General features: G+C 44.0%; 1 protein-coding gene across 1 annotated transcript; it reads right to left on the reverse strand.

Moving 5' to 3' along the window:
• Nucleotides 1-461: 461 nt before the first annotated feature.
• On the reverse strand, nucleotides 462-20,593 carry LOC118386649 (protein FAM124B). The gene is made up of 5 exons (XM_035774364.2): nucleotides 20,203-20,593; nucleotides 19,856-19,959; nucleotides 4,849-4,877; nucleotides 3,869-4,662; nucleotides 462-2,024 (listed from the first exon to the last, which is right to left on the reverse strand). The coding sequence occupies exons 2-5, from the start codon at nucleotides 19,924-19,926 to the stop codon at nucleotides 1,185-1,187; spliced, it is 1,734 nt and encodes a 577-aa protein (XP_035630257.1). The 5' UTR covers nucleotides 19,927-19,959; nucleotides 20,203-20,593; the 3' UTR covers nucleotides 462-1,184.
• Between the last annotated feature and the right edge of the window lie 111 nt (nucleotides 20,594-20,704).

The following is a 20,704-nucleotide window of genomic DNA, read 5'->3' on the forward strand; positions in this document are numbered from 1 at the left end:
CAATAATAATTTAGTGATGCATAATGCTGGTTCATAATTGTTTTTAGGTACATGATTAAACAACAACCATCCTATTTCACAACTCACGTCTTTAAATTCATTAAATTATTAAGGGATGGTTTCCGGGACACAGATTACGCATAGTTCTGGACTAAAAGGCACGCTCAATGGAGATTCTCCATTGAAAAGCACTTTTTATTCCAAGTTTAGGCTAATTGGTCTAAGAAATCGGCCTCTAGACGATCAGTTTGGTAAACAGTTATAGACAGCCTTGCAAGGCCTCATGGTAATGTCAGCCAACACTTTGTTAATAATGTATAGAGTATCATCTCAGACAAGCAGTATCTCTTAGCTCTCTAGTCTTTCGTTATATTCTAGTCTTCAATCCATCTATGAAAACACAGATTACAAAAATACGTAGCCTAAACACAGTCCTTGAAACAAGCAGCTTTACGAATATATGAATTATCAGCATTTAATGTCTTATCAAAATATGTCCTTTCAACACAGTGGTTTGGCAAGGTCTACTCAATACAACCAATGGTTTAGTATTGTATTAGAAGATACAACATTCATTCATTGGTGAAATACAATGTGTTAATTCTAGAAAATAGGATAATGATACTGTACAATACTAACCTCTGACCCAGGAGTCAGACCTAATAGACAGTGCATTCTTGGGGTAAGGATTTAGTTCACTCAGATACGCTACCATTCCGATGCCACACAGATCAGCTTTCACAGTGCACAGACAACCACATGCATCTACCCACTCACGGCACATATTTGTATCCATTTCTACTTCCACTGGTAATAAAATGCATAGTAGCCTAGTTAGTTATACAATAATTGTGCATCTGAAATCCCTGGGCATAACATTGTTTCATTTACTATAGGCTTTACCCGTACTAGCCTAGCTAGTTTGCGTCCAAAAGGGCCCCCTATTCCCTACTGCGCACTACTTTTGACTAGAGCCCGCCAGCCCTACATAGGGGATAGGGTGACATTTTGGATGCAAACCTAGACTGGCATGAAGGTCTGAGCACCAGGAAGTTAGGTCCTTTGTGTCTCCATGGTTTCAATGAGCTTCCCAGTCTCCCTCTGGAGGCAACATCAAGTTACATTATGTTAGATAGTGACAAAATGTCCTACAACTGCCTGCCTGCTTACACTGCAGAAAGGAGTCAGATGAAGAACTCATCTATTGGGTCTATATTGTGTGTGGGTGACAGAGCCTTTGCTGCTGGCTTAGCAGGAGTCTGTGGCCCCACAGGCCCTCTGGAGTAGCTCTCACCCGGCGATGCCCAGCTGATAACTCCGCTATCCCAGGCTTGTGACCCTGCCTTGCACCCGGGACTGGCAGCTTTGGTAGAGCTGCTCACAACCCAAGTCCTGTGGTGGGGTGGAGGTGTGTGAGCTTCCGGTAGACAGGCATTCAGCTCCCTTGCCAGACTCTCCAGGGAAGAGGCTCCCACAGCGGCTGGTCTCTCGGAACGCGGCGTCACCGAGACGCCTGTGTCCCTCGAGCTGGTCGCCATGGTGAAGTCTGTGTCCGAGCGCGGGGTCGTTGTCACAGGGACACCCGTGTCCACGTTGGTCTCCGGCTCTTCCTCCTCCTCCAGCAGTAGATGGGAGATGGACAGGGAGGGCCGCACCGGGGAGGCGGAGCATGGGAGAGGGGAGGATTCGTGAGGGTGGTTAACAGATAGCGTGGCGGGGCTGCTACGCTGAGATGAGTAGCAGGAGCTGCCTGGAGGGGTGCTATAGCAGCTGTCTGAGCCCATGCTCTCCAGCCCTCCCCCACACCGTAGACCCCCGGGTAAAACAGGCCTATCCAGGCTTGGGTCGGTGCGCGGCCTGTTCCCTGGACGGGTCACTGGGGTCATCTGGCCGCAGGGCTGCAGGGCGTGGGCTGCTGGCGGGGTGGACACGACGCTCCTCAAATGCCCTCTGGGCGAGACGCTGGGGCAGGTCAGAGGGAAGGCACAGGTCAGGGGTCGCTGAGGCTGCTCTGGGGCTTTCACCTGGGGGACAGAGATTGACAGTCTTAACTTTCTCTGGAAGACTTGAGGTGAAAGGAATGGACAGTTCAACAATTATGGAGCCCACAGAGACAGGAAAAACAAACCTAAGTTCCAATTAAAGATGCACTATGCAGAAATCGCCCCGCCATTTCCTGGTTGCTAAAATTCTAATAGTTTGCCTAATTTCAGTTTCTGTGACAAAACAAGCAAGTACAGTGTACTACCTATACCGCTGTGAAATAGATTTTCCATAACCAAAAATATTGTATTTGCAGTGATCTACAGTGCAGTGATATACAGTGAGCTCCAAAAGTATTGAGACTGACACGTTTTTGTTGTTTAGGCTCTGTACTGCAGAACTTTGGATTTGAAATTATACAATACCTATGAGGTTAAAGTGCAGATTGTCAGCTTTAATTTGAGGGTATTTTCAGCCATATCGGGTGAACCTTTTTGAAAGTATAGCACTTTTTGTACATCATCCCCCCATTTTAGGGAACCAAATGTATTGGGGACAAATTCACTTTTATGTATTAAAGTAGTCAAAAATGTAGTATTTAGTCCCATATTCATAGCACGCAATGATTACATCAAGCTTGTGACTCCAAACTTGTTGGATGCATTTGCTGTTTGTTTTGATTATTAATATTGATTATTGCCTGAATCAGTTTGTGATTTCATGCCTGTATTTAAACCTGCTAATTGATGATTGGTTAATAATGGTACGGTCCATATTGAGGGTAGGGTATTTAAGCCTGGCCCCCTCCCTAGGCCAGGGAGGGGACAGGTGATATAGAGACCTGGGTTGTTTGAGCGCAACCTTTTATTTGGTTCAACCCCAGTTTATGTTCCTCTTGCAACTTCGTTTGTTACTTCCTTTTGTAAAGTGTTCTATTGGCCGCAAAATAATCTGAAACCCAACCAAAACCAAGAGCATCCAACAAATTTGTAGTCACAAGCTTGATGTAATCATTGCGCACTCTGAATATGGAACCAAATACTACACTTTTGACTAATTTAATAAACATAAGTCTCCTAAAATGGGGGAACCATGTTCAAAAAGTTCTGTAATTTCTAAACGGTTCATCCGAATATGGATGAAAATATCCTAGTCATTGTATCATTTCAAATCCAAAGTGCTGGAGTACAGAGCCAAAACAACAACAAATGTGTCACTGTCCCAATACTCTTGGAGCTTGCTGCATCTCTGTGCTGCACACACAGACTGCATTTACATTATTTAGCTCTTTATCCTGATGCTTTTACAAGACAATCAGCCTGAATGCAGAACAGTAGTCTCACAGTAACTAAAATATAATCATAGTGTAACTTCATCCAGCATTACATGTTTTCAAGAGGAGGCTAGTGGGAGGAAATATAGGAGGGGCTCATTGTAAAGGCTGGAATTTTATCAACGAAACGGAGTCAAACACATTGTTTCCATTGGTTTGATACCATTCCAGGCGGTCCTCATAGCTCCTCCCACCAGCCGCCTCTGGTGTTTTCACAGCCATAGAGAATTGCTTCAAATCGCTCCTCAGGGGGCAGAAACCACAGAGGTTTCACATAGCAGCTAAACATTTACCACAACTCTAAACCCAAACATATTTCCATCTCGAGAAGCAACTGGGCTTCACACGTCTCATAATTTAAACGTAGGGAAAGAAATGCAGCAAGACAACGCAGAGTGGCGAAGGTAAGACAAAAGGCATATCATAAAATACACGGTAGCTTATTTACATCTATATATTACTGGCACCATCTCTGACCACAGATCCGCACAGGAGTCGGAATAAAAGTATTGTAGTGCAATATAGGAAATAGTGTCATGTCAATTAAAATACCTGGAAGAGTATCTTGTTCCCGTCCAGGTCTTCGGTCTGCCAGCGTGTGGCGCTGATGGGCGTGCACGGATTGGGCAGCAGGGGCACGAGCTGACCCATCTCCTCTACCCTGAACTGCAGCACAGCTGAGTTGCAGGCCTCCACCCTGACCCCTGGGGAGAGCTGTTTGAGAGCCAGCTGCAGACACAGCCCCGGTTCCGTGTAGAGTGTAAACCAACAGAACCCAGTCTTCTGCTCCTCCACCTGCCTCTGCAGCACTGTCTCATAAAGCCGCACCGCGTCGTCAAAGTTATCGTAGCTGCTGTAGAGCGTCACCCGCAGCATCTCCCCGCCGCAGTGCACCGGGCGCACCCCCCACACAGGCATCCCCGTGCCCAGGCTGTAGAAGTCTCGGCTGGGCAGGAGGTAGGGCCGGAGCAGGGCATTGGCCGGGGAGGTGGAGGAGGTAATGTGGACGCCCCCGGTCCTCCCACCGCAGCTCTCCGTGTGGTGGTACTGCCAGGGTGGGCGCTGCAGGAAGTCCAGCACCCGGAGGATGCGCTCCTCGCCATAGGCCTCATGGAGGAAGACAGTCACAGCCAGGGAGGGGTACCCGGCCACGGGGCACAAGCGGGAGCGGGCATAGTCGCGGAGGGGGCAGGCCCGTTCAGAGACATGGAAGAGGCGCAGGCTGGGGCACACCCAGCGGAGGAGGCGGTCCAGGGTGTGCTGCAGCAGGAGAGAGTCCCCAGGGTTGGCCAGCAGGTGCATGCTCATCATCAGGGGCTCCTGGACCCGACTGGCCAGTAGCTCACCTGACAACACAGCCACAGAGGAACAAGGTTAGGGAGGTATGAACCAAGACATGAGGATCACAGTGAAACTGAGGGAAAACCCTTCCACTGACATTACAGAATAAGACCGTCAGTTTGAACAGAATATTGTCTGTATCAGAAGAGACACCAACAAAGTACATGTGCAAATGAAATATAAATACTTACTGCTTGATGTCATCTTACTGCAATCAGATCTAGAAAATAAGTGAGTGGCAGACAATTATAAAGACAATTCCAAAAACACACAATGGAAAAACAAAATCAATAAGCCATTGTTTTAGCACACGCTAAAAATACATCTTTGTACCATAATCTGTTCAGAAGTAAATTATCTAGGAGCCAACTACCCCTCATGCTTGAAATCAAATGTAGGCACCATGGCAGCTAGGAGCATGCAGAGAAGAGTCACAATAGTCAGGAAGTAAAGCCGCACTGGATTTTGTTGTTGCATTAAAACACGATTTTAAATGTATTTTCGGAAGGGCTCTTCTCACTACATACATCTCTTGGTAGTCAGGAGCCATTTTATATATATTTTTTCATTGGTCCATTATCTTCCCCATTTACATCTTATAGCAAACCTATATTCTTGGCAGCCCTAGTGTGATGGAGAGGAATGGCAGAGCAGACAATCATATAACCCTAAATAATTTGATGTGCAACTTGTAATTACAATTAATATAGCAGAAAAAAAATTCAGAACAATATGAAGTGAGAACAATCCATTCTTTCAAGTTTCGGAGTGTATGTTCAGAACGTTTGCATTAAAATAACATGTATAGGCCTCCCGGGTGGCGCAGTGGTCTAAGGCACAATTGGCCTAGCGTCGTCCGGGTTAGGCATGTAGGGATATCCTTGTCTCATCGTGAACTAGCGACTCCTGTGGCGGCCTGGGCGCAGTGCGCGCTAACCAGTTCGCCAGGTGCGCGGTGTTTCCTCCGACACATTGGTGCGGCTGGCTTCCGGGTTGGATGCGTGCTGTGTTGGTTGGGTTGTGTTTCGGAGGACGCGTGGCTTTCGACCTTTCGTCTCTCCCGAGCCCGTACGGGAGTTGTAGCGATGAGACAAGATAGTAACTACTAACAATTGGATACCATGAAATTGGGGAGAAAAGGGGGTACATTTTTTTTAATAATGTATAGTCTATTACATAACACTGGAGTAGCCTATAGGCCTTTTTTTCACAGAATCTAAACTGATTGGATCCCCTTCACGTACTGAAAAAATGCGCTATACAGCGCAAAGTTCGCCACGATTACAAGCCCAGACCACCACTGCTTTGATCTCCCATCAGGTCATTGAAATTAGACAATAAATGGCGCAGTGTTTTCTGTTTTGTTTAGGCCTATGTGATGTTTGAGAAATGCTAAGATTTCCTCTTGTACGACAAACATAAATCGGAAGTTTTCCCTTTTCCATTATATGATCATCAAAATCAAATTATTTCTTTTGTCAAGTCGGTTAGGACATCTACTTTGTGCATGACAAGTCATTTTTCCAACAATTGTTTACAGAGATTATTTCACTGTATCACAATTCCAGTAGGTCAGAAGTTTACATACTCTTTTACACACCAACCTGTAGATTACCATCTGATCATTTATCACTCCAGTGTTAATCTGCAAACTTGTAATTATTCGCCTACCTCCTCATGCCTTTTGCACACAATGTATATAGACTCCCCCTTTTTTTCCCCCCCTACTGTGTTATTAACTTGTTTATTGTGTACTCCATGTGTAACTCTGTGTTGTCTGTTCACACTGCTATGCTTTATCTTGGCCAGGTCGCAGTTGCAAATGAGAACTTGTTCTCAACTAGCCACCTGGTTAAATAAAAGGTTAAATAAAAAAATAAATGTAGGTTGCATCACAAATGGCACCCTATTCCCTATGTAGTGCATTACTTTTGACCAGGACCCACATAGGGTCTCACATAGGGCACTGGTCAAAAGTAGTGCACTATTCAGGGAGCCATTTGGGACGAAGCCTTCATCTTAGTGATAATGTCATGTCACAGTGTATGAGATTTTGCAGTAGACTTGGCTACATGAGTCTGTAATCTAGCAGTTGTTATACGTTTTAAATGATTTGTGTAGAGACTGACCCAAGTATACAGTATGTTTAGATTAGACACAGTAGTAGCAGCGATCTCAGCACTAAGTGGACTGTGCCTTTAAACAGCTTGGAAAATTCCAGAATATTATGTCATGGCTTTAGAAGCTTCTGATAGGCTAATTGACATCATTTGAGTCAATTGGGAGGTGTACCTGTGGATGTATTTCAAGGCCTACCTTCAAACACAGTGCCTCTTTGCTTGACATCATGGGAAAATCAAAAGAAAATCAGCAGACCTCAGAAAATAAATTGTAGACCCCCACAAGTCTGGTTCCTCCTTGGGAGTAATTTCCAAATGCCTGAAGGTACCACGTTCATCTGTACAAACAATAGTACGCAAGTATAAACACCATGGGACGACGCAGCCATCCTACCGCTCAGGAAAGAGACGTGTTCTGTCTACTAGCATATATTACTAGCGATGAATGTACTTTGTTGCAAAAAGTGCAAATCAATCTCAGAACAACAGCAAAGGAGCTTGTGAAGATGCTGGAGGAAGCAGGTACAAAATTATATATAGCCACAGTAAAACAAGTCCTATATCAACATAACCTGAAAGGCAACTCAGCAAGGAAGAAGACACTGCTCCAAAACAGCCATAAAAAAAGCCAGTTTGCAACTACACATGGGGACAAAGATCATACTTTTTGGAGAAATGTCTTCTGGTCCGATGAAACAAAAATAGAACTGTTTGGCCATAATGACCATCATTATGTTTGGAGGAAAAAGGGGGAGGCATGCAAGCCGAAGAACACCATCCCAACCGTGAAGCACGGGGGTGGCAGCATCATGTTGTGGGGGTGCTTTGCTGCAGGAGGGACTGGTGCACTTCTCAAAATAGATGGCATCATGAGGACGGAAAATTATGTTGATATATTGAAGCAACATCTCAAGATATCAGTCAGGAAGTTAAAGCTTGGTCGTAAATGGGTCTTCCAAATGGACAATGACCCCAAGCATACTTCCAAAATTGTAGCAAAATGGCTTAAGGACAACAAAGTCAGGGTATTGGAGCGGCCATCACAAAGCCCTGACCTCAATCCTATACAACATTTGTGGGAAGAACTGAAAAAGTGTGTGCGAGCAAGGAGGCCTTTACAAACCTGACTCGGTTACACCAGCTCTGTCAGGAGGAATGGGCCAAAATTCACCCAACTTAATGTGGGAAGCTACCCGAAATATTTGACCCAAGTTAAACAATTTAAAGGCAATGCTACTAAATACTAATTGAGTGTATACAAACTTCTGACCCACTGGGAATGTGATGAGAGAAATAAAAGCTGAAATAAATCACTAATATTATTCTGTCATTTCACATTCTTAAAATAAAGTGGTGATCCTAATTCACCTAAAACAGGGATTTTTTATTAGGATTAAATGCCACGAATTGTGAAAATCTGAGTTTAAATGTATTTAACTAAGGTGTATGTAAAACTTCCAACTTCAACTGTATATACAGGGGTCCGGATTCGAGTCAATGTGCGTTGGTACAGGCTAGTCAAGGTAATATGTCGGTAAGGCTAAAGTGACTGCGCATAGATAATAAACCGCGAGTAGCACGGGGGGGGGGGCATGCAAATAGTCTGTGAAGCCATTTGATTAGCTGTTTAGCAGTCTTATGGGCTTAGGGGTGGAAGATGTTAATAATCCTCTACAGGATGGGTGTCCCCATATCGGGACGGTTGAGCTAACATGCGCTAAGGTGATTAGCATGACAGTCTCAAAGTCAACAGTGAAGAGGCGATTCCGGGATGCTGGCCTTCTCGGCAGAGTTCCTCTGTCCAGTGTGTTCGGTTTCCCATCTTAAATGTATTTTTATTGGCCAGTCTAGCCATTTTGAGCCTGTAATCAAACCGACAAATGCTGATGCTCCAGATACTCATCTAGTCCAAAGAAGGCAAGTTTTATTGCTTCTTTTAAAATCAGCACAACAGCTTTCAGCTGTGCTAACAGCAAAAAGGTTTTCTAATGATCAATTAGCCTTTTCAAATGATAAACTTGGATTAGCTAACACAACGTTCCATTGGAACACAGGAGTGATGGTTGCTGATAATTCCATTTAAAAAATCTGCCGTTTCCAGTTACAACATTAACAATTTTTTCTTTCAAAAACAAGGACATTTCTTAGTGACCCCAAACTTTTGAACGGTAGTATATACTTACATCCTGAGGGTCCAGGAGATAAAATGTAGCATAGTTTTGTTTGATCAAATCCATTTTTATATTCAAAATGTAGGAGTTGGGTTCTACAGATTGAACCCCTGCTGTCTCTGGCTCCACACACACGCCTGGCCATCTAGATGTGTGAAAAGGTAGCTTATGCACTAATGATCCATCATGTTTGACATTCCTGGGAGTGTGTAAACCTAAATTGTGTATTACCATATAATTTTTACATACATACATACATACATACATACATACATACATACATACATTACATTACATATATACATTACATACATACATTACATACTTACATTACATTCATACTTTTTAAATTGACCAATTCGGCACATTTGGGTAGAATTTATATAAAATATTGTCCAGTATTGCCATGCTTCCCTGGATCAATCTGAAACTTTGCACACACTGTGTGGCCAAAATCAAAATAGCGGCTAAACTGCAATAATACATTATGGCCTTTCTGGACGACGCATTTCTTTTGTTTGAATAATCTTTTACCAGATCTAATATGTTATATTCTCCTACATTAATTTCACACACCATTTGAAAGGAAACAACACTTTGAAGTATCAAGAATGTGCATATACTTGCTTCAGGTCCTGAGATACAGGCAGTTAGATTTAGGTATGTCATTTTAGGCGAAAATTGAAAAAAAAAAAGGGTACGATCCTTAAGAGGTTGAAGCCTTTTGTAACTGTAACCCCTTGCCGTGCAGTAGCAGAGAGAACAGTCTATGACTGGGGTGGCTGGAGTCTTTTTAGGGCCTTCTGACACCGCCTGGTATAGAGGTCATGGATGGCAGGAAGCTTGGCCATTCCTGAGGGGAATAGGCCCTCTTCACAACTGTCTTGTTGTGTTTGGACCATGTTAGTTTGTTGGTGATGTGGACACCAAGGAACATGAAGCTCTCAAACTGCTCCACTTCAGCCCCATCAATGAGAATGGGGGCTTGCTCGGCCCTGCTTTTCCTGTAGTCCATGATAATCTCCTTTGTCTTAATCACGTTGAGGGAGAGGTTGTTGTCCTGGCACAACACTGCCAGGTCCCTGACCACCTCCCTACAAGCGGTCTCATCGTTGTAGGTGATCAGGCCTACCACTGTTGTGTCGTCGGCAAACTTGATGGTATTGGAGTCATGCTTGGCCATGTAGTCATGGCCCCCTGTGTTGAGGATCAGCGTGGAAGATGTCTTGTTGCCTACCCTTACCACCTGGGGAAGGCCCGTCAGGAAGGAGCCAAATGTAGAGGGACGTCTAGTCCCAGGGTCCTTAGCTTGTACACCTGGCGACTGTGTCAGCGTGCATTGCGCCTGGCCCGCCACAGGAGTCACTCGAGCGCGATGGGACAAAAACATCCCTGCCAAACCCTCTCACTAACCCGGGCGACGCTGGGCCAATTGTTCCCCATGGGTCTCCCGGTCGCGGCCGGCTGAGACAGAGCCTCGACTTGAACCAGAATCTCTGGTGGCACAGCGATGCAGTGCCTTAGATCACTATGCCACTCGGGAGGCCATCAATGAACAGCATTCTCACGTATGTGTTATTTTTGTCCAGGTGGGAAAAGGCAGTGTGGAGTGCAATAGAGATTGCGTCATCTGTGGATCTGTTGAGGCGATATGCAAACTGGAGTAGGTCTAAGGTTTCTGGGATGATGGTGTTGATGTGAGCCATGACCAGCCTTTCAAAGCACTTCATGGCTACACGTGCACTCCTTAAAATAGGCCTACCTCCTTTCTGCAGCGGGACTCGGGCCTCATGTCCAGGGTGAAAAATCTACTTTTGAAAAGTAGCATGCTCCGATTCTCAGACAATTCTTGGTAAACTGCGATTTTTGTTGCAAACAAGACACACTAGTTTGGCATTAGAGAAATAAAGTAAGATTGATATATTTTAATAGAGTAGGTAGGCCTATTAATTAGGGATGCACCAACATATCCACAGTCTCTATTGCACTCCACACTGCACTTTCCCACCTGGACAAAAATAACACCTACGTGAGAATGCTGTGGACTGTTCCCAAGAGAGCAAAGGTAACTGAACTAAATGACTATTGCCCTGTAGCAGTCACTTCTGTCATTATGAAGTGCTTTGAGAGACTAGTCAAGGATCATCTCCATCCTACCTTTTCCATCTGGACAAGAGGAATACCTATGTAAGAATGCTGTTCATTGACTACAGCTCAGCATTCAACACCATAGTTCCCTCCAAGCTCATCATTGAGCTTGAGGCACTGGGTCTCGAACCCCACCCTGTGCAACTGCGTACTGGACTTTGACGGGCTGCCCCCAGGTGGTGAAGGTAGGAAACAACATCTCCACTCCGCTGCTCCTCAACCCTGGGGCCCCAGAGGGGGGTGCTTTCTCAGCCCTCTCCTGTGCTCCCTGTTCACCCATGACTGCGTGGCCATGCACGCCTCCAACTCAATCATCAAGTTTGCAGACAACACTATAATGGTAGGCTTGATTACCAAAAACAACAAAAACAGCCTACATGGAGGAGGTGGGGGCCCTCGGAGTGTGATGTCAGGAAAAAAAACTCACTCAATATCAACAAAACAAAGGAGATGATTGTGGACTTCGGGAAACAGCAGAGGGAGCACCCCCCTATCCACATTGACGGGACAGTAGTGAAGGCTAGTGGTTAGAGCGTTGGACTAGTAACCGGAAGGTTGCGAGTTCAAACCCCCGAGCTGACAAGGTACAAATCTGTCGTTCTGCCCCTGAACAGGCAGTTAACCCACTGTTCCCAGGCCGTCATTGAAAATAAGAATATGTTCTTAACTGACTTGCCTGGTTAAATAAAGGTAAAATAAAAATAAAATAAAAAAGGTGGAAAGTTAAGTTCCTCTGTGTAAACATCACGGACAAACTGAAATGGTCCACCCACACATACAGCGTGGTAAAGGAGGCTGAAGAAGTTTGGCTTGTCACCTAAAACTTCTACAGATACACAATCGAGAGCATCCTGTCGAGCTGTATCACAGCCTGGTACGGCAACTGCACCACCTTCAACCGCAAGACTCTCCAGAAGGTAGTGCGGTCTGCACAATGCATCACCGGGGGTAAACTACCTGCCCTCCAGGACAACTACAGCACCCGATGCCACAGGAAGGCCAAGAAGATCATCAAGGACAACAACCACCCGAGCCACTGCCTGTTCACCCCGCTATCATCCAGAAGGACAGGTCAGTACAGGTGCATCAAAGATGGGACCGAGAGACTGAAAAACAGCTTCTATCTTACATCAATCACAAACAGAGGCTGCTTCAAACATACATACTCATATCACTGACCACTTTAATAAATGGTATCACTAGTCACTTTAAATAATGGTACTTTAATAATGTTTACATATCCTACATTACTCATCTCATATGTATAAACTGTATTTTATACCATCTATTGCATCTTGCCTGTGCCGCACGGCCATCACACATCCATATATGTACATATTCTTATTCAATCCCCTTACATTGTGTGTAAGGTAGTCATTGTGAATTTGTTAGATATTACTGCACTGCCGGAACTAGAAGCAGAAGCATTTCGTTACACTCGCATTAACATATGCTAACAATGTGTATGTGACAGATACAATATTTTATTTGAATTTGACTGTGCTCTGAAGCTATGCAGCACAAGATGCTAGCAGAGAAGGATCTAACATTCAGAAAGGCATGTGAGATTGCATTGTCAATGGTGTTAACTCCCTGGTGTTCTTGGAATATTCAGGGAAAGCAAGAGAGGTTCAAATCATGTAAATGCAGTGAATACAGTTTACACTACTTCCAATGGGAAGAATTTGGATGGGTTAGGGTTAACAATTTTGGACATGCAGTTAGACAGGGGCCGCTGTTTCTCTGGTCTCAGAAGTGTGTTACCATTGCTCTGTCTCACCTGTAGTTAAAGAAACCTGTAACTGCGTTGACTACCTAATCAGGTGAGAAAATTCATTCGCTAGGGTATGTTAAAGAGCCAGTGTAGTATGAAAAACAAAATGCGACTTTGCCATTAGTAATTGTCAAAAGGAGACAGACCTGCACTGATGGGCCGTAACTGGCTCGAGAAAAGCTGAATTGGCAGAACATGTTTTCAGTGGAGAAGGCTGTGACAGCCAGACCCGGCATTCAAAGCTGTACTACAGAGCCACCAGGTAGTTTTCAGAAGGGCCAAATTTCTAAGATATCAAAACAAAAAGGTTATGACGCATCCTGACACTCAGCCCATTTTCCAGAAGGCAAAATCGGTGCCATACTCATTGAAGGAAGTAGTGGACAAGGTGTTGGATAAGCTTGAGGAGACAAAGATCAAAGTCGAAAGGAGTTACTGGCCCGCACCAATTGTAATCATTCCAAAGAGTGACAAATCTACTCAGATATGTGGCAATTATAAGGTCACTAACCAGAGCGTGAGACTTACCCCTTACCAAACATTGAGGACTTATTCGCTGCACTAGCTGGAGGGACATCGTTCAGCAAATTAGATATCTGGCACGCCTACCAGCAGCTCTAGTTGGACACAGAGAAATATCTCAAAATCAACACTCACAGTGGGCTGTACAGGTATGTATACACCTCAGCTACGGTGTCTCAAGTGCTCCTTCAATGTTTCAGTCGGTCATGGACCAGATCTTACAAGCAATCGAACATGTCACCTGTTCCCTGGATGACATCCTCATCCCGGATGGTTCTAAAGAAGAACATCTGGATGAAGTGCTCAAATGTCTGTAAATGTACAGAGTACGAATGAAACTCTCAACGTGCAAGTTTTTACAAAGCAGCGTGGAATACTTGGGCCATAAAATTGATACGGACTGCATTCCACAGATAAAAAAAAAAGTTTTAGCCATCAAAGCACCCAAGCCAACCAACATATCAGAACTGAAGTCGTTCTTAGGCCTGCTAAAGTATTATGACTGATTACTATCGGACCAGTCAACCTTGCTCCAGCTGTTGCACAACCTGTTAAGAATAGAAGAACCATGGAGTTGGACTGCCGCATGCGATGCAGTGTTTGAGAAAAGCAAACAACTGCTTCTAAAGAGTAATGTCCTGGTGCACTACGACACCAAACGACACCTCAAGCTTGCCTGTGAGGCATCACCATATGGTGTGGGCGCCGGGATCTCCCACATCATGGACAATTGAGAAGAAAAACCCATTGTTTTTATTTTGCAGACCCTATTTTAAAAAAAAAATATTTTTTTAACCTTTATTTAACCATGCAAGTCAGTTAAGAACATATTCTTATTTTCAATGACTGCCTGGGAACAGTGGGTTCAGGGGCAGAACGACAGATTTGTACCTTGTCAGCTCGGGGGTTTGAACTCGCAACCTTCTGGTTACTAGTCCAACGCTCTAACCACTTAGGCTACGCTAACCACTAGGCTACGCTGCTATCAGACGCAGAAAATAAAAAGAAGGACCTGTCAATCATCTTCGGAGTCATGAAGTTTCATAAGTACCTATACGGATGAAAGTTTACATTAATCACTGGTTGCAAGCCTTTGCTGGCTTGCAACCAAGGTTATGGTTCCAATTTTAGCAGCATTGAGAATGCAAAGATGGGCACTCCTACTCCTGGCGTACAACTACGACATTGAATACCGAAAGTCAACTGATCACAGTAATGCAGACGGCGTTGTCAAGACTACCAAGAGAAGAGAAAGACAAAGTACAAGAAATGATCCGCTACTCAGCAAGGTTTGGAGTTACACTGTAAATGGGTGGCCAAGATAGGTGACGGATGAAGTACTGAAACCATACTTCATGTGAAGACACAAGTTGTCTGAAGATCAAGGCTGTGTACACTGGGGTTTGTGAGTGATCATACCCCCAGCATAGACAGAGACTGTTGGAGGACTATCACCACAAACATCCTGGCCTCTCTCAGATGGAGGCCTTAACCCGTAGCTACATCTGGTGGCCAGGGTTGGACCGTGACAGAGAAGAAAGTGTAGAGTTGACAAATCTGCCAAACAATACAGAAGATGCCAGCTGTCGCACCACTTCATGTTTGGAAATGGCCCGAGAGGGTGTGGCAGAGAACTCACATCACCTTTGCTGAAAAGGAAAAGCAGAACGTTTTAGTGCTCATCGACAGCCATTCAAAGTGGTCTTCAATGACATCAACGAACCTCATCGAAAAGGTACGAAGCCTGTTCACAGCCTAGATTGTGCGAAGAAATGGTCTCAGATAACGGACCCCAACTGGTCCGATTTCAAACAATTCCTAAAAAAAAAAGTGAGAATCAAGCAGACCCTTGTTCATGCCTACCATCCTGCCTCGAATGGTGCAGCAGAAAGGTCAGTCCAGATATTCAAGTGAGCTCTGATGAAAAACAGTCTGTTATCCTCCCAAGATATCTTCTGTCTTGCTCAAGCATCACTTCGCCAACTTTCAGCCCCTGTACCACAGTACCCCTCACACAGTCAAAGGTCGGACCCAGTCGAGCTCTTCCTGAATTGCCAGGTCTGAACACCCTTCAACCAACTCCGATCTGACTTCGCTAAAACAGTGGAAGAAAAACAAGGCAAACAAAAGAAACACCATGACCATGGTGGACTACACCTTCGAGTTTTCCAGGAGGAAGACAGTTCAGGCGACAATAATCCAGAGACTGGGACCTGTGACTTACCTCATTCAGGACAGACAAACACACTGTTCACATGTTGCTATGGAGAGGTGGCAAAAGGGACAACTTTTTTTATCCCTTATTCTCCCCAATTTTGTGGTATCCAAGTGGTAGTTACAGTCTTGTCTCATCGCTGCAACTCCTGTACGGACTCGGGAGAGGCGAAGATCGAGAGCTGTGCATCCCCCGAAACATAATCCAGCCAAGCTGCACTGCTTCTTGACAACGCCCGCTTAACCCGGAAGCCAGCCGCACCAATGTGTCGGAGGAAACACAGTACACCTGGCGACAGGGTCAGCGTGCATTGCGAATCACTAGAGCGCAATGGGACAAGAACATCCCTGCCGGCCAAACCCTCCCCTAACCTGGACGACACTGGTCCAATTGTGCACCGCCCCATAGGTCTCCCGGTCGCGGCCGGCTGCGACAGAGCCTGGACTCGAACCAGGATCTCTAGCGGCACAGCTAGCACTGCAATGCAGTGCCTTAGACAAACGGGACTACTTAACGGAGGACAGAGAGCTGTCAACCCTAGAGGACATGCCCCGATATCTCACAGACAGCTCCAGTTCTGACTGATATCTAATAGACAGCTAAAGTTCTGACCGCTCACCAACGTTCCTGGACAGCAACCTCAGCCCAAGTCAAGTTGCCTAGCCAACACTGGAAACTTACCAACTCCAGCAAGCTCAAGGAGTCCCACAAAAGAAATGAGGAACGTAGGTATCCTGAAAGGATCTGTAATGTTCCGAAAACACTTTAACAAAAACAAGACTGTTCAGCTCAAAGATTATTGAATTCAAAGACTGAAAAAACAAAATGGGGCTTAGTTTACAATTGTGGTAATGCTTAAAATGTATGTGAGATGTTACGGTGTAAACGAGTGTAATATATTGGTCTATTAACATGGTAATCTGCCTAGATAAGATTATCACTTACTTGATTGGTTAATACTGTGACCTCTTAATTTTGATACGTTAAGAAAACGTGCTGCCTCGAACATGCCCCTGTGTTGTACTACCATGGTTTGGATTAGTAAAGTTTCCCAACGAACCTCTTCTCTTCTGTCCAGTTATTCTATAGGTTTATCAAACCAAAAACACTACAAATAGAACAGGAGAGAAATGCTGGTTAATGAGGAAGGCTTTATAAAATAATTGCCTCTGTTTCTACGGATGCAAGGCTACTTTGAAGCAAGGTACGGCTTATTATTTGAAGTAAAATATTCAGGTTTCAAACCATTATACTGCCTCAAACTCACACTGCAATGTGGTGGGTGAAATGCTGATAGTACTTTAATTACGAGTTAAATTGAGAAATAAAAATAGCTCCTTTTAAATCGTGGCCACAAGTTAACAATTCTAAATGTAATCACGTGTTATTTGTTGCACAATGACTGGTCTTACAAAAGTAGGTTTCACTCCAGTAGCCTACAGACTTTTTGAGGAGCTACTCTCGGGCTGTCTGACAGGTGGTAGGCTATTCCGCTTCCCAAACTAGGCTCCGTTTGCTGTGATAAATAATATGCATGATGACTAGGGATGCATGATATATCGGTAAGCATATTGGAATCGGATGATATTAGCTAAAAATGCCAACTTCGGCCCGATGTCTAGTTTAATGCTGATGTGCAAAACCGATGTCAAAGCTGTCGTGCATACCTATATAACATAGGTAGATAACGTAATGACGGCATGAAAAATACAGCGCTATATGGAACAAAAGCAGAAAAATACCAAGAGCACACTTCCAAGAACTAAACAAGTTAAGTCGAGCAGTCATTTCAAAGAATAAGAACATTTCAGCGAGACAACTCAAAAGGTGAAATGGAATTCATTGACTATCAACCGATCTCGTCGTGGATGATGTTGGCTTTCGCCGACTGGTCGAGCACCGGTACACACTACTAAGTACACAACATTTTTCAGATGTTGCTCTACCGAAGTTACACAGTATTGTTGAAACGCACATCTATGAGCTACTTGCTATGGGTGTCACTACTATTAGCTTCACGACTGACATTTGGACCAGTGATGTCAGCTCCATGATCATGCGGAGTCTGGCAGCACAGTGGGTTGACGAGGATTTCGTACTGAGGAATGCTGTATTGCATGTTGAAGATGGTGGCTGGTTCTCATACCGCTGCTGCCATTTCAATGGCATTTGAGAACATGTTTGAAACATGAACACACTCCTAGCTCCATTTGAACAACTGACTCGAGAAATAAGTCTGCAGCAAAAGTGATACCCTCTGTCATGGCATTAAAACGCCTGCTTAGCAAAATTGCCGACACATACCATGGGGTTAAAACTTGCAAAAGTACTCAAGAGGCTGTGAACAAGCGATTTGGTGGTATTCTCTGAGCCTCTTTACTATGTCGCCACCATGCTCGATACAAGGACCGCTACTTCGATGCAGACAAGAAATAGGCTTTACGTGAAACGTTAGACACAGCTGGACAAGATGGAAACGGACACAGTGACAGTGCGCACCGAGGAAGAGGTCACGGACAGAGCTGAAACTTCACTGCTTGACATGCATGATGAAATCCTGGTTGAGACTGAACAACGAAACAGCACAGGAAGTAAGTGAGAGGAATGTTTTGATTATGTTTTACTGGTAATGTGGGGGAAAAAGTAAATGCCAACAAAATAACATTTTGGTCAGTATGTGTGTTACAACTATTTAACTGTACTAGAATGCTTCAAAGGCCGCAGAAAATTGTAATAGCACCAATTTAATTCCACAAAAGTATGCAAATGTCCTATAGACCGATAAGCATAAGCATGACCGACCGGTCAAATGTATTTTCAGCAGCTAACCGATTAACGGTTAACATATGTCCTATTTAATAGACATAGGTGATTTTACCACTAATCAGAAAGAAATTATTAGTAATCGAATTGATTTGCCCAATAACCAAGTTAAATGTGTAGTGTAGGGCTATGAATTGGGCAGCTAGTAACCTATTTGCTAATAGGCTAATTATATTCTGGCCACCGACAAGCTCAGGAACAAATTGGCTGGAGGTCAAACCTAGTTGCCAAACCCTGTTGTATATTTAAGCAATAACGAGGTGGTGTGAATTCACATTATAAACTGGGTGGTTCGACCCCTGAATGCTGATTGTCTGACAGCCGTGGTATATCAGGGGTATGACAAAATATGTATTTTTACATGGGTAACAAGTTTATAATAGCAATACGGCACCTCGTGGGTTTGTGGTAAATGGCCAATATACCATGGCTAAGGGCTGTTCTTATGCTCGATGCAATGCGGAGTGCTTGGATACAGACCTTAGCCATGATTTAACCTGTGTTTAACTAGGCAAGTCAGTTAAGAACAAATTCTAATTTACAATGATGGCCTTCCAAAAGACCTCCTGCGGGGACAGGGGCTGGGATTAAGAATACATTAAATAAAAATATAGGACAAAACAGACATAAGAGACAACAGGACATAGTGAGACACATGACAACAACATGGTGGCAAACATCGCAGCAGCATAAAACACGGTACAAACATTATTGGGCACAGACAGATGTATATATTTAATGCATTACATGAATGGTGACCACAACCCTCCCTAAAATACATTTACATAGTGTATTAATGCGACCTTTTACACCTTGCTTAATGTATTCAATTTCAAATGTGGCTCCCAGTGCGACTTTACTTCCAGACTATTATCTGGCAGCTCCTTCTCTGTACGTTCCTAGCCCAGTGTCATCTCGCCGTGGAAACATGCATCTTTCGTTACTATGACAACGGCTATGTGGTGAGTTAGAAGCCCAGCTGGTAACTAAACAGCAACAATCAAGCAAATAGTAAAACAAAAATGCTAGCTAGTTAAGGTTAGTAAACCACATTAAGTTATCTTACTTGTAAGTCGACACAATAAGATTATAAGTGTAACTGTAGCTACCTAGCTAATTTAGACCAGAAAGAGGTTGACCATTTACAATTGCCTGTTTGGGCTGATGTTGCATGCAAAAACGTTCGGCAAGCTATATTTAGCTATTGTAGCTAGCTAGTGATTCCCACCCACTAAGTTATATGTGACTCGTTTTAAATTACTAACGTTAGCTAATCACACCGCCTGTAACGTTGATAGAAAACACTGAAGTAGATTTAGCTGGGGAGCTTATAGTGCACAAACGGAAATGGTAATGATTCACATCTTGCCAGTACTTGGATACCGCAAACAAATGCTAGCTAGCTAACTAGCTTAAGGAACTTACTCGGCAGTCTCAGCTCCCGAATCCACGTTTTCATCAACGGTTCCGTTGAATAGAATCGATCTTCGTAGCATTGTCCGATAATGCCACCGGACTTCAATCGAGTCCTATGGAGAGAAGCACATTTTTTTGTAGTGGCCTTAACTTCTAGACTGATGACAAGAATTGGCACCGTTCAGTCAGCCCGTTAGCAAAGTCTTTTTTTTCACGAGCATCGTTCTAGCTGGGACACTGACGTCATCTGCTGTACTGGTACCTTTAGACATAGCTATTTTATACAGGGAGTAGAATGTCATTTAGGATGTCTGTAAAAAAAAAAAAGGATGAATAGAAAAGTCGTGTCTACTCACCAGCACATGAATAAATACGTGCAGAGTTGACCAGGATAAATGAAAAATGGGAGAAAGGGCTTAGTCTACTCTAAATGAGGAAAATAATATGCAGAATAGCGCCAGATGGCAGTCGTCTCACCGTCACGTATGAGCAGACAAAGGATAGTCCAGACGGGTTAACTAGACTTTGAGGGGCAAAGGAGGTAATACCACTTCCGTAATGTAAATGAGAATGGAATCCTGAGAAAATTAGGCCATCATCTGTCACATTTCTGTTAAAGAGCATTAACAACCCTGGCACCTATGCCCCATTTTAGACCTTGTTACATTGCCACATGCTTGATGTGTTCTAGCTTGTGATTTGTTTGTAGACATAGGAAATATAATGATTCTAGTTCTGTGGTAGCCATTCTGGAACATTGGAGACTATAATTGGCATCGTCTGTTGGCCACAAATGTCTCATTAATAAATAATTTTTCTAATAATCAACATTAACTTGTCATAGCAGCTGTCTGTATT

This window comes from Oncorhynchus keta, chromosome 1, assembly GCF_023373465.1.
Source record: "Oncorhynchus keta strain PuntledgeMale-10-30-2019 chromosome 1, Oket_V2, whole genome shotgun sequence".
Classification (NCBI taxonomy): Eukaryota; Metazoa; Chordata; class Actinopteri; order Salmoniformes; family Salmonidae; genus Oncorhynchus; species Oncorhynchus keta.

What these genes read in the sequence shown, in the direction of transcription:
- LOC118386649 (XM_035774364.2), bottom strand. Translation starts at nt 19,926, where the DNA reads ATGCTACGAAGATCGATTCTATTCAACGGAACCGTTGATGAAAACGTG. An exon ending in CAGTAAGATGACATCAAGCA is followed by an intron (nt 4,663 to 4,848) that starts GTAAGTATTTAT and finishes CTGTGTTGTCAG; the next exon opens with GTGAGCTACTGGCCAGTCGG. An exon ending in GGAACAAGATACTCTTCCAG is followed by an intron (nt 2,025 to 3,868) that starts GTATTTTAATTG and finishes TCTGTCCCCCAG; the next exon opens with GTGAAAGCCCCAGAGCAGCC.